The 13,834-nt window shown below is 43.5% G+C and overlaps 1 protein-coding gene across 3 annotated transcripts in view; it reads left to right on the top strand.

Annotated features, from left to right (window-relative positions):
• SHISA6 (shisa family member 6) overlaps positions 1-6,656 on the top strand; it is a 417,913-nt gene extending 411,257 nt beyond the window's left edge. For all 3 annotated transcript variants that reach the window (XM_033961571.1, XM_033961570.1, XM_033961572.1), the window contains one exon: positions 5,559-6,656. In XM_033961571.1, coding sequence (XP_033817462.1) covers positions 5,559-6,124 — 566 coding nt within the window. In that variant the 3' untranslated portion in view covers positions 6,125-6,656. The remainder of the gene's footprint in view (positions 1-5,558) is intronic.
• The last annotated feature ends 7,178 nt before the right edge of the window (positions 6,657-13,834 follow it).

Raw genomic sequence — 13,834 nt, forward strand, 5'->3', positions numbered from 1 at the left:
TTTTTATTTTTATACTTGCAGCTCATGCACTAAAGTTATCATTAGTGCACAGCAACTGCAAATAATTAATGCAGAAGCACTCAGGTTCTGGTTCTATAAAACAATGGTCCCCAACCCTGGAGGACCACTAGCCAATCGGGTTTTCGGGATAGCCCTAATGAATATGCATGGGGAAGAACTGCACTCCTATCATCTTCATTACATGCAAATCTTTTTCATGCATATTCATTAGGGCTCTCCTGAAAATCTGAGTGGCTGGTGGTCCTCCAGGACAGGGTTGGGAACCACTGCTATAAAAGATCCCTAAATTTAGGTGCCTAGATAGGTGTGCCTAGCCAATCTAGGTACCTAATTTAGGACCCCTTTTACAAAGCTGTGCAGCCAAGTGCCGCACGGCAAATACTCTGATCTGGGCCGGATTTAGATGAAAAGAGGCCCTAGGCTATTCCACTTATGAGGCCCTTTCACCTCCCATTTTTAAGTTTGTAAATTACATGAGAGATAATAAAATACATCATTACTGTGATATATATCAATATGTTAAATGAAACATGTTGTTATTGGTACTAACCTTTAAAAAATGTGACACGGATCTTGAGGCCCTAGGCCGAAGCCTAGTTAGCCTATAGGAAAATCCGGCCCTGACTCTGATGCCTATTCAATTCCCAAGGACATCGGAGCATTTACAATGCCGGTCCATGCCCATTCTCCAGCCCTGACATGCCCTCTCCAAAAATAAATATATAAATATCAAGGAGTTAGTGTATGCAAACGAGAAAATTACTGCAAAATGCTTTAATGCATTTTGAGGCAAGGCTTTTTTTTCCTGTGTTAAGCCCGCATTAGCACTTAAGGTGGTTTAGTAAAAGTGCCCCTTTGTTTAAAAATGTAATTCTTTACACATTTTACAACAAAACAAAAATGTTCCACTCTGTTAGCTAAGAATAATGTCTTTCAATGGAAGAAAAAGCCTCAGGTTTGTCTAGGCAGGGCATACGTGCTCAAGCCTCCTCCACCCACATCATTGGCTGCAAAAAACTTCCGTGAAGACTTTACACTTGCCGCTAGGCTAAATTTCAGCCCGGAACCAAAATTGTGGAAGAAATCGCGTAAGCAAGCAGCACAAATAGTGTGAAGAAGAGGGGTGTCAGGAAGCCCTGAAGAAGCGGTAGTAATCCGTGAAACGTTGGCTTTAGAGTGACGCCACGTTTATACTTCAACACTTTCAGCAGTATTGCAAATGAAGTGATTTTTAGTCCTGAACTGAAATTTAGCCTAGCGGCAAGTGTAAAGTCTTCACGAAAGTTTTTTGCAGCCAATGATGTGGGTGGAGGAGGCTTGAGCACGTATGCCCTGCCTAGACAAACCTGAGGCTTTTTCTTCCATTGAAAGACATTATTCTTAGCTAACAGAGTGGAGCATTTTTGTTTTGTTGTAAGATATACATTTATCCACTGCACTAAAGTTGATTTAGTAATTCTTTACACATTATCATTTATTATACAGGGTGCCCCACAAAAATACTCCTTGATTTTAAACGGATTACAAAACCAAAATTTATTGGAATATTCTTTCACCTTTGAGGCTACAGTTTCATCAACTCATAAAGTTTCATATGGTATCTGTTGATTACATACACTCGATGTGCGCCCCCACCTGTTACTCAGCAAACATCGTTGCGATAATCGAGCTCGGAACAGACTCTCTGAAGCATATCCAGCATGATCGCATTTATAGCTTCAGTGATGCTTTCCTGCAGATCATCCATAGTTGTGGGTAGTGGAGATATGTACACTCTGGGCTTCTTTTACAAAGGTGCACTAGGGCCTTAACGTGCAGAATAGCACGTGCTAAATTGCCACGCGCGCTAGCCGCTACCGCCTCCTTTTGAGCAGGCGGTAGATTTTTGGCTAGCGTGCGCCAATCCGGTGTGTGCGCTAAAAACGCTAGCGCACCTTCGTAAAAGGAGCCCTCTGTCGTTCACGTACCCCCCCAAAGGAAAAAGTCACAAACAGTAATGTCCGGTGATCTCGGGGGCCACTTGAGGAACACCTGGTCATTTTGTCGCGTCACATTGTCTGAAGGTTGTAACTTCTGCACCAATTGCAGCTTATAAGGGTGAAAGTGCAAGCGATTGTGTAAGATCTTGCTAACCGTGCTTTTTGGGACTTCTATTTGCTGTCATCTTATTTATAAACATACACTTCCCCCTCCCCATTCACAGTTCCTACACTCGCGGTTTCATATAACCGCAATTTTTTCTGGGGAGGGGGAAAATAAAAAAAACTGTCAATGTTAAAAAAATCCATCTTTTTTTCCTCCCTGCCGCCTTCCCGGCCTTACCTGGTGGTCTAGAGGGCTTTCGGGGCAGAAGTGATCTTCCTACACTCCTGCCCCGTGCAGATTGCCATGAGGAAATGGCTGCTGGGAGTTCCCGTAGTCTCTCGAGACTATGTCGGGAACTCCCTACAGGCATTTCCTGATGGCGATCTGCACAGGGCAGGAGCGTAGGAAGATCGCTCCTGCCCGGGAAGCCCTTTAGACCACCAGGTAAGGCCGGGAAGGCGGCAGGGAGGTGGGGGTGGGTCAGAGCCGGATAATCGCGGTTTTTTGGCATTCGCAGGCGGGCTCTGCCCGTATCCCCCGCAAATGACAAGGGAGAAGTGTATTCCAATAAGTTTTGACTTTGTAACCATTTAAAATCAAGGAGTGTTTTTGTGGGCACCCTGTACTATTAACTTTAATTTAAAGAGTCAGTAGGAGGTCCACATATATCAGTTTGAACACTAAACACCACTATTTTGTGCTCTTTAATGGAAATATGACAGTGAGTGTACTTAAATCTCTGCTCTGTCAAAGCCACTCGCCAAACAGTGATTTATCTGAGTAATTCGTTTCCATTTGAATTTAGAAACACACTTGCCATTCACTCTCTGAATTTAAACCACTGGGAGTTTTAAGTCTGACATCTAAAAATATATTGTTCTTATCACTGGCTTAATCACTTTAAAATATCACCATCCCATGCAAATGCACAATACAATACAATTTTTATTCATATACCGTCAATACCTCCGTGAAGTTCACAGCGGTTTACACAAGTAATTATGGTGATGCAAATTAAAAACTAGTGTTACAATATTTAGGAATTATTAGTAACAAATTCTTGAAATAGATAGGTCTTTAGGTCTTTTTGGAAACCATTTAAAATTAGATTGCTGGTTAATATTAGTTGGCAATGCTTCTAAATGGCACGATAATTTGTCACACTATTAAAAAACCAAATCAAAACAAAAAATTTGGTGACGTTAGGCGGCCTCCCGGACCGGCACCTAGGTCCATGGTGCCTAGCGTTGCCTAGTGATGGCAAAATCCAGAAAAGGACATGTTTTGGGGGTGGCACCGGGCTTCAGCATTCCTAGGTGACAATAGCCATGATTCAGCTAGATTCTGGAAATGGAGGCCTGTAAAACCCTGGCCTGCATTTCCAGCATCTATGGTCCTTGGGAGCCACGTTCTGGAAGCAGCACCTGTCGGTGATTGGCAGATGCCCATTTTGTAGGTCCCTGTCACTTAAAGAATCCAGGCCTCGCTGCCTACACAATAGGTGGCAATAGGGGGCTCATGCGTCAATGGCCACTTGTTAATAGGAAAACGATCAATTAGCCATTAATACTGGAAGTGGAAAAATCAGTCATTTTATCCCTATGGTAAAAATGGCCTTAGAGCGCAGGGATGACCCATGTAAGGATGTGGTGTTGTTGTTAGTTGCCAGCGGATGCCCACGGCCACAAGAGGGCATCCGCTGAAAATCAGGGGCGGGAAATTTCATGGTGACATCAGGAAGTATTTCTTCACCGAAAGGGTGGTTGATCATTGGAATGAACTTCCACTGCAGGTGATTGAGGCCAGCAGCGTGCCAGATTTTAAGAAAAAATGGGATAGGCATGTGGGATCTCTTGGGGGGTGAAGTTAGGGGTGGGTCATTAGAGTGGGCAGACTTGATGGGCCGAGGCCCTTTTCTGCCGTCATTTTCTATGTTTCTATGTTTCTATCGACTCACGCTCAAGTCCTAGCAACTTGATGAATTGCAGATCTAAAAAGAAATCCGTTTTGTGCTAGTCCCGAAAGGTCCTCCAGCATCATCCCCAGCGCCATCTGGTTGTAGGTCACCCTCTTCGCCTGGTTCCTTCCATCTTCCCAAACATGATGTCCTACCCAGTGATCGCTCTCTCCTGATGGTGTGACCAAAATAAGACAATCGTAACTTTATCATTTGGGCTTCGAGTGACATGGCCTGTTTTATCTCTTCCAGAATCGATTTGTTAGCTCTTCAGGCGGTCCACGGCACACCAAAAATCCTTCTCCAGCACCAAAGCTTGAATGGGTCAATCTTCTTTCTGTCTTGTTTTCTTAGTGTCCAGCTTTCAATGTGGTAAAGCCCCTTTATTTGTGATGGCTGTGGTGCCTTTTGGAATGAGAGTTAGACACCACTAGCATTTCCACAGGATTGGATTCTGATGGGTTTGAGAATTGATTGGTACATGTAAGAAATCCAGCATTAGCTCTGACTACTGTGCTCCAAGTTATCAAGGAATTTGGCTCATATTCTGGTCATAAAATTAATGAAAGTAGAACTGAAATGATACCGCTTATTTGATCCTTGAAAACTAAAGATTCACTAAGGCCCAGTTCTCCCATAATTGAACTTGAAGTTTCAGAGAAGTGTGTGAGCCATGGATAATGCAGGAGTCCTTAGGGCCTGATTCTGTAAACGGTGTCTAGGTTATGCATCATTAGATACCCTAATCACGGACGCCTAGCGATGTATACAATGTTTTTTTAATTAGCATGGTAACCAATTAATTTTTTTTTTTAATGAGTTAATTTGGGTTGTGTGTGGAATACTGTGCGGCACTTAGCAACACCTAAGTCAAGGTGCCTACTGGCACCTAACGACACCTACCTGAAAAGTAGGTGTGGTTAGGGGTGGAGAATAGGCGTGGTTGACTTAGGCCTAGGTGTTCCTAGGCATCTGTGTTAGGCCAGGAAACCCATGACCTACTAAACCAGCACCTAACACAAGGATGCCTAGCGATGTCTAAGCATGCCTAGATGCTTTTAAGTGTGATTCTATAAGCGGTGTCTAGCAGCTGAAAGACAACCACACCAACTGGTGCCTACACATAAGTCTGATTAGGCGCCATTTATAGAATCAGGCCCTTACTGCCTACAAAATAGCAGGCAGCAAGTGCTCCTTTGGTAATTTTTTTTTAATAGCCACGTGTTAATGATAACATTAGCACAAGGCCTTTAATGGAAAAAAAAATTGAAAATTAAGGATTTTATGTCTGCTTTAGTGCATTGGAATGATCTACATAAGGACACACTAAGGTCACTTTTTACTGTGGCATAGTAAAAGGACCCCTCAGGACCTAATCTGAGGTACCCAATCACTTCTGAATGCCAGTCTCATATTGTTTATTTTTTTAAAAAAATAGCCTGTTGTAAGGAGATCCTTCCACTTACCACCTATATTCTGTTTTCTTCCCATATAGCTGATAAAGAAGCTGATGATTATTACATGAGGAGGCGACATCTCCCTGACCTGGCTGCCAGGGGAACACTGCCATTGAATGTCATCAAAATGTCCCAGGAGCAACCCTACAGGGAACGCCCAAGAAGGCCAGTGAGAGCAATGTCTCAGGACCGTGTTCTCTCCCCAGACAGGAATATGCAGGAAGAATTTGGAATGCCCTATGATCGTATTCTATCTGATGAGCAGCTCCTGTCAGCTGACCGCCTCCATTCTCAAGATCCTTTGCTATCTCCAGACAAAATGATGTCCCTCAAGGGGTCTGATTTTGAAGACAAGTCCATGTCACGGGCAATATCGCATACAGATGTATTTGTCTCTACTCCTGTGCTGGATCGCTATCGGATGACCAAGATGCACTCGCATCCCAGTGCCTCAAATAACTACAACACCCTGGGCGTGAACCACACTGCTGCCAAACGTCAGGCATTCGCTTCCCGACGGCACAACACAGTGGAACAGCTACATTATATCCCAGGACACCACCATCATTACCACACAGCAAGCAAAACAGAAGTGACTGTTTGATAGGACAGCATGCAGTCATTAATCAACAAGGACTGCACAGCCCCCCAGCGCTCCACACTGCAGCGGCCTTATGGGCCAAGATAATTTCCTGTCTGCAAAGATGTTCCGACAGTCTCGTCTGTGTCATTTTTCAAAAGAACTGATTCTGCAACAAAAGCCCTTCACATGTTCTTTATGTTAAGACAACGAATAACGAAAGAAAAACAAGAATTCCTGCCATGCCTCAGTTTGTCAAAGAAAGCCATACACTGTACAAGGAACACATTCTTCCAAGGGCTCAGCTGCATTACTTGTTCAATTATTTCTTGGAGTCTAACATGGCTCCTGCACAAAGAAATCAGTACATTTGCTGTAGATACTGAAACAAAATGTGACTGCCCAAACCATAAAAGAAAAACAAAAACACCTTATCCTCTCTGGCCTAGAACTGTTCTTTCAACATGGGCACTGAGGTTTGGATGGAGCCCTTGTTTTCAAACCTCCTCAGCAGGGGGCACTGTCAGTCTTCATACACAGTATGTTTTACAAGTAGTCACCCTTCTTTGGACGCCTTAATGTTGCATCTCATTAATCTATTTAAAGAATTCCAGTGATCAAATTTGCTGCATTGGATACGTTTTACATAATACATTAGTAGCCTATTGGTTGGCTTTAGTTATTTACTGTATCCCTATTTCTACTGTGCGGGAACTGAATGTGTAGAATGGTTGCTTTATAATTACTAAAATTAGCAAATCCAGTCCAAAATATACACAGTAGTTCTATATATATACAGTAAGCTGAAGAGTTCAGATGTTAGTGCGTTTTCTTTCCAAGGCTGGCTTTAACAGAGAGGGAAGAAGAAAAGGGGGAAGGGCAAGTTGTTGGAACACAGGGGGCAATCAGTAATTTGAGCAGCTGTTTGATAAGTTTCATTTTCTGTGAAGAACCATCTTCTGAAAGAAATATTCTAGTGCCTATATAGATTATCTGCGCTCTTAATGTAGGACGTAGTGCATATGTGTATTGATAAGCACAATACTACATTAACTTTGACCATCTCTTTCCATGCTCTTCACAGTTAATAGACAGGAACAAGAAGGAACTGAAGTGAAAGTGGCTTCTGCTTCTCATCCTAAGCATGGATATTCAATTTTTATCTCCATGAGTAAATTTCGCTAAATGTTCCAGTGCCGTTAATATTTTTCCATGAAGTGAGGATTTACCTTGCTCTGTGTTCTGTGGCTCTAGTACTCGCAAGTCCGAGAAGCTTTGCAGCCTTAAAAGCCACATCTCAGCAGAGCCAACCCAAGGTCAGCCGAGCTGCAGTACTTCACCGTGGGTACATTGTGTTGTTCCAGTGGCATTCGCTAGAAAGATCCAAGTGAAGGAATCTAGGTACTTAAGCAATTGCCTTATGTGTGGAATCAATGCCTGCAACAGACACTTTTCTTGGCCCTGTGTCTGCAAACATCTGCCAATTTTGGTGACATGCCACCATGCATTACTGCTATTCAAAGGGCTCTCAATCAACTGGTCAGGTCGAACCAGTCCTGGGTTTGCCCCCATTGCATCTTAATCATGTCACCGAGCAATTTTCATTTTCCCCTGTTTTTCCCTGGCATGCCATGTTCGCATCAGAAAAACAGTTGTGCTTTGTAATGATTTTCTTAGAAAACCTCTAATTATAGGCCCATAAAGGCAAGGAGATAAAATCAATACTAGTGCGTAAAATCTAGCTAGTTAACCCTAGTTATATAAACGTATCACTATGAGTTGGTATTGAATAGTGCAGCCATCATTTAAACATATAACTTGGGCATCCAAAGTTGTACATATTTTCAGAGGCGCTATCTGTATCAATGCCAGCTTTGAAAATCTACATGTAATTGGCACAGCCAATTATATATTTAAAGATATACCTACTATTTATCTGTTGGCATTCATACGATCAGCAGCTACCCTGTCCTCGGTCCACTCCGAATCACTGCCCTTTTCTGGGTTATTTTTGTAAATAATGACTGCAATTACATATCGAACCACTGCACATGGGTTTTCCAGAAAGCAAATTTATGAGATAGGTGCCACCACTAACCACATAAATGCTTTTGAATATGGACCATTTAGGACTAAAAATTGATTGATTGGAAGACAGTACTTTATATATGCCATAATTTTCAGAATTAATTCTACTTCATGAGCCTTTTGCATCCTATCCTAGATTAATATTAGGTGTATAGCGTAGGGGTGCCAGATTTTACTATAGTAAAATCTGGACCCTAGACCTGCCCCCAGGCCCGCCCAGTTCCACCCTAGCCCTGCCTCAGCCTCCCCCCCCCCCTCCCCTTGTCAGGCAGGAGAAAATCAGCACATGCGCATGACAACATCACGTGGCATCTGTGCATGAGTGGATTTCCTCCTGCCTGAAGCGATTTAGAGGAGGCTTTTCAAAACCCAGTCACAGTGCCGGGTTTTGAAAAGCTATCCGAACCCCCTGGACATGCCCTCAAAAAGGAGGACATATCCCTGGAAATCTGAACGTCTGGTAATCCTATGTATAGGTTGATTAATGAGGCAAAGCATGTGGCTAAGTTTGGACATCTTGATTGCCTTCCATGAATCGCAGATCAGCTCATAGGGAGCAGGGATCCTGACAGGGCCCACTTAGGCTTACACTGTTGCTCAAATGCACAAGCTTCCTGGACTGAGCCCAGGAAAGGTCAAAGGGCAATTTATAGAATGCAGAAATTTTGATAGGGCCTGGAAAGGTTAAGATAGCAATGTATAGAATGTAGATACTTTAATGGAGTCCTGGAAGAATGAAGGAGAAAGGTCAGGGTGAAGCTCATTGCACACAGGTTGTTTAATAGGATGTAACAGGCCAGGGAGACATGGAAACAGTATGAAGGTCACAGGTTTGTCAGGAAGAAAAAGGGAGTCCCAACTCATGCTACTCTGAGAATAACAGAGAAATAAATCTTTTTCTATGGAAGTTATTTAATTATTCTGCCAGATATAGCACAACACGGTGTAAATATAATACGCTAACACCTGAGCACAGCAGCATACATGAGAAACACCCTTAATCAACGGTGTTGAAATCCCACTTTTAAATCTTCAGAGAAAGCTGTGTCATATGGACAGGCTAATACTTAAACTCCCCACAGAGACTGCAGTGCCACCGATGCTTTGAACCCACAGAACGGCAAGGTGAAGGTCATCTTCATTTAGAAACTCATCACTGAGTTCCCATTTGAAAAAGTGTCTGGTGCACTGAACAGAGGTGCAAGGATTTGCGTGGAAGCAGATGCTAAGTGTGCGATTATGCAATTCTATGCTGATCTAGCTCTGTCCACTTTCACTTGCACAAGAGGTAGAGAGACTCTAAGGTCTAATAGGGAATTTCATTCCCTTCCAATTCTCCTAGTAATTTGCCTACCTCCTCTGATTATTTAAGGGATTGGGTTGATGACAGGGCATTCATGCCCCATTTCACTGTTTGACATCTTCATTTCAACTTTTTTTTCCAACATAAATATTGAATATTCACTCCTAACTCCAATCTCAAAAAAAAGCCCAATTCTCCTTATCCCTACTACTGAGGGTAGCAGGGGGTAAATACAGTTCATGTAAGCCAAATGCCTGCTTCTGTTTTAGCAGTACAATACAATTCACTATAGGTTTCCACTTACAAGTTCAAATGTTTTGACACTTGGGAACGGTGTCAGGTCAAAAGCGCGCCGGGACAAAGGCGCGCCCAGACAATTGAGCGCAGCGCGCGCCGCTCTAAATTACTGTTTTTAGGGCTCCGACGGGGGGGCATGGGGGGGAACCCCCCACTTTACTTAATAGACATCGCGCCGCGTTGTGGGGGGTGTGGGGGGGTTGTAACCCCCACATTTTACTGAAAACTTCACTTTTTCCCTGTTTTTAGGGAAAAAGTTCAGTTTACAGTAAAATGTAGAGGGTTACAACCCCCCAAACCCCCCATAACGCCGGCGCGATGTCTATTAAGTAAACTGGGGGGTTTCCCCAACAAAACCCCCCGTAGGAGCTCCTAAAAACTGTAATTTAGAGCGGCACGGCGGCACGCGCTGCGCTCAATTGTCGGTGCGCGCTTTTGTCTTTCGCGCCGTTGTCTATGAACCCTCTCAGAATTTAGGTGTGAGCCCTGCAAATTGGATCAGCAGAGGTGTTCTTGGATCCTCAGGAACCTTTTGGTGTGCTGGCTGATATACTTCCTTCAGCCTTGTGATGTTCCTGGATCTCGCCAATTAGTGTTACCAGATTTTCCTTCGGGAAAATCCGGACCCATGGCTACGCCCCCAGGACCACCCAGTTCCGCTTCTGTCACGCCCTGTCTTCCCCAGCCCCACCTCCAGACGGCATCCACGCATGTATGGATGTGATGCAATGACATCACACACACTCGCATGTGCACATGACATCACCACGTTGCATGCGCGGATTCCCTTCCCGACGCGATTTTGTCAGGAAGCTTTTCAAAACCCAGACAAAATGCCGAGTTTTGAAAAGCAGTCTGGATCCCCAATAGATAGGATGAAATGCAGGTTGCATTGCTATAACTCAAGAGTGTGATGAGGGTATCCTGTTCCCTCTGCGATCTACTAGGGCACTTGCTACAGTCTCCTAATTCTATATAGTGCACCAAATGCTAAGCACCTACTTTAGGGCATTCCATGGAAAGGGTGGTAAAGGCATGGAGGTGGTGGAGATTTAAAAAAACAAAAAAAAAAACCCACGCATTCAAGAAAGCTTGGGACAAGTACACTAAGGGAAAGGAAGGGATAATAGATGGCATGGGTGGGCAGACAAGATAGGCCATATGATCTTTATCTGCCTTCATTTTCCTGTTTCTAAGCACAAAAATGGGGGCATCTAAGTGCACTTAGGTGCAATTCTGTAACTTGCTCCCTAAATGTTCTAGTGTGTAACTGCAAAGGGAGAGGCAAGGATGGGTCATGGCCATTCCAACTATTTAAACGTGCTTTATTGAATCAGGATATAGGATGAAGAAGGGTACAGTTAGAAGGATATAGATAAGGAAGGATAAAAAGGATTGAAGGTTATAAGGGATCACTTACAGGTCATGGACCTGATGCGCCGCCGCGGGAGCGGACTGCCAGGCGAGATGGACCTCTGGTCTGACACAGCGGAGTCAATTCTTATGTTTTTAAGTCAAGCTCATAAATGCTATATTTAGGTGAGCCTATTTAAACCCGCCGTAGAGATGGCATAAGGCGATGCCTACATTTAGACACATTAGGCGCACACATATGTTGTTATAGAATACTAGCATGGAGGGGCATTTTCGATAGGATGTCTAAGTCCGACTCTGAACATTTTAAGAAAAAGGTCCAAAAATCAGGTGCAGAAAATGTCCATTTTCAAACCCGCAAGATGTCTCTTTTATTTTGAAAAGGGCCCAGCTAGACGTCTTTGTCAAGCTAGACATCTCATTTTTTGACATTATATTAAAAAAAAGGTTCAAATTAGAAACATCCTGAACAATCCATTTGCATGTAGAAGCCAGAATTTTTAATGGACTGGCCACACAGACATAGCAGCAGAGCAGTGGGGGACCCTAGGTGGCACTGCTGTGAACATCACATTAAGGATGCCAGGTACAGATTTCACCATAACCCCCATACATTATATGGTGAACCTCCCAAAACTGCCCCAAACCTACTGTACTCACCTGTCTACCACCTATACAGGCCTTATCAAGTTTATTAGGTGTTTATATACCGCCTATCAAGGTTTATCTAAGCGGTTTTACAATCAGGTACACAGGCATTTTCCCTATCTGTCCCAGTGAGCTCACAATCTATCTAACGTACCTGAGGCTATGGAGGACTGAGTGACTTGCCCAGGGCCACAAGGAGCAGCACAGGGTTTGAACCCACAACCCCAGGGTGCGGAGGTTGTGGCTTCAACCACTGCACCACACACTCCTCCTGCAAGTGTCACCTATACGGCAGTATAGTGAGTTTTTGGTGGGCTCGCACTTTCCACCACAAGTGTACTAGTTAAGGTGGCAAATGGACACAAGTCCCCTTCTCTGCAGTCCACTGCACTGCCCACCAGCCTACTCCAGAGACATGCTTGCCATAGTATCTGCCCATACTATCTGCAGCTGTCATAGATGAGATATTTTCATGCAGATATTTGGGGAGCAGGAGGGTGTCAGTGACTACTGCAGGCATTTGTGGGGGGCCATATTTTCATCCCTTCAGCGGTCATTTGGTCAGTTTGAATACCTCTATGGCCTTATTCATTTTCAAAAACAGGTCTAGCCCAAAACATCCAAATTGTGCCCTGTACGTTTTGCAAAATGTTTGATTATTGCTGAAAAATGTCCAGAAGCTAAGCCCACCCTAATGCTGCCCGAAATGTGTTCCATTAAGATTTAGATGTACTGGAGACAAAACAACCAGAAAGGTGTCTAAAAGTCAGTTTCAAAAATGCCCACTTGGATGTTTTGATTAGTAAGATGTCCAAGTGCCGGTTTATGCCATATGTTTTTTGAAAATGAGACCCTTTCCATCTAGATTGTGGGAGCCTAACTTTTAGCTCCTTTTCAATTGAGCTAAGGTGTAGGTCTGAAGCCTCTCTCATACTTAAGGTCAGAGGCCATGGAAGATCAGGAATCTCAGACAGGGTTTTATCAGTGAGTCAAGATTTTATAGTCATGGGTGTTCCTTCTGCAACCAGTCCCTCCCTCTGCTTACAATAGCTTCTCCCTCTTTCTGGAAGAGGCCAGAACTTATATAAGTCAGACAAGAAGCAAAATTCTATTGGCTAAGTAGTGGGACAGGGAAATCAAACAGTCCCCCTAGTGCTAGATGTCTAGCTGCCATATACTGGAAAAAGTGGTAGATACATGGAGGAGGTAGAGGCTGGATGGAGGCAATCATACATGCTTGTGGTGAGAGAGAATTGCCAGTTGAAGGGAGACAGGCTACAAAAGATGAAGGGGTATGGAGAAGATGAAAAAAAAAAACCAATTGCATTGGGGAAAATGTGGCAGTTGGACAGAGAGAGAATTGTGGAGAAGGAATGGAAGACGATCATGCCGAGGAGGGGGAAGCAACTCTCCAAAGGTGGGTCCTCCTCCTCAAAGTATTCAAAATATAGTTAATCCTAATACCATAGGCATAGTTTGAGTAAGGTGTTGGTGAAAATACTCTAGGTGTTGGTACTGAATTGCTTCCATTCCCCATGGCCAATATGACCTCTCTATTCCATGCCCCACCTCCCAAATGAAGTAGGCGGACTCCACCTCTCCCTACATATTCTTCAGTGAAAGTGAAACTCAGAAGGAGTCTATCAGACAATAAGATGATTTAATGATGTCACATACTGAAAGAATGCATCTATGATAAAATATTCTAATACATTTTCATTATTTAATAATAGGAATCTAGAGTTAGCAGAACCCTCAAGCTCTTATCTTTACACTGTGACTTATTTTCAGGGATCTTCTCTAAGGGCAATTTTTAAAGGCTTTTATATACTGTATATGTCCAGAAATACTGGGCTGGATATTCAGAAAAGACCTTGCCCACAGATTTATATTCCTCTTTAAAATCCAGCATGGCACCAGAAGACTGGAGGGTGGCCAACATAATACCAACTTTTTAAGAGGGTTCCAGAGGTGATCTGGGAAATTATAGACCAGAGAGTCTGACATTGGAGCCGGGCAAAATG

Source organism: Geotrypetes seraphini, chromosome 10 (genome assembly GCF_902459505.1).
Source record: "Geotrypetes seraphini chromosome 10, aGeoSer1.1, whole genome shotgun sequence".
Taxonomy (NCBI): domain Eukaryota; kingdom Metazoa; phylum Chordata; class Amphibia; order Gymnophiona; family Dermophiidae; genus Geotrypetes; species Geotrypetes seraphini.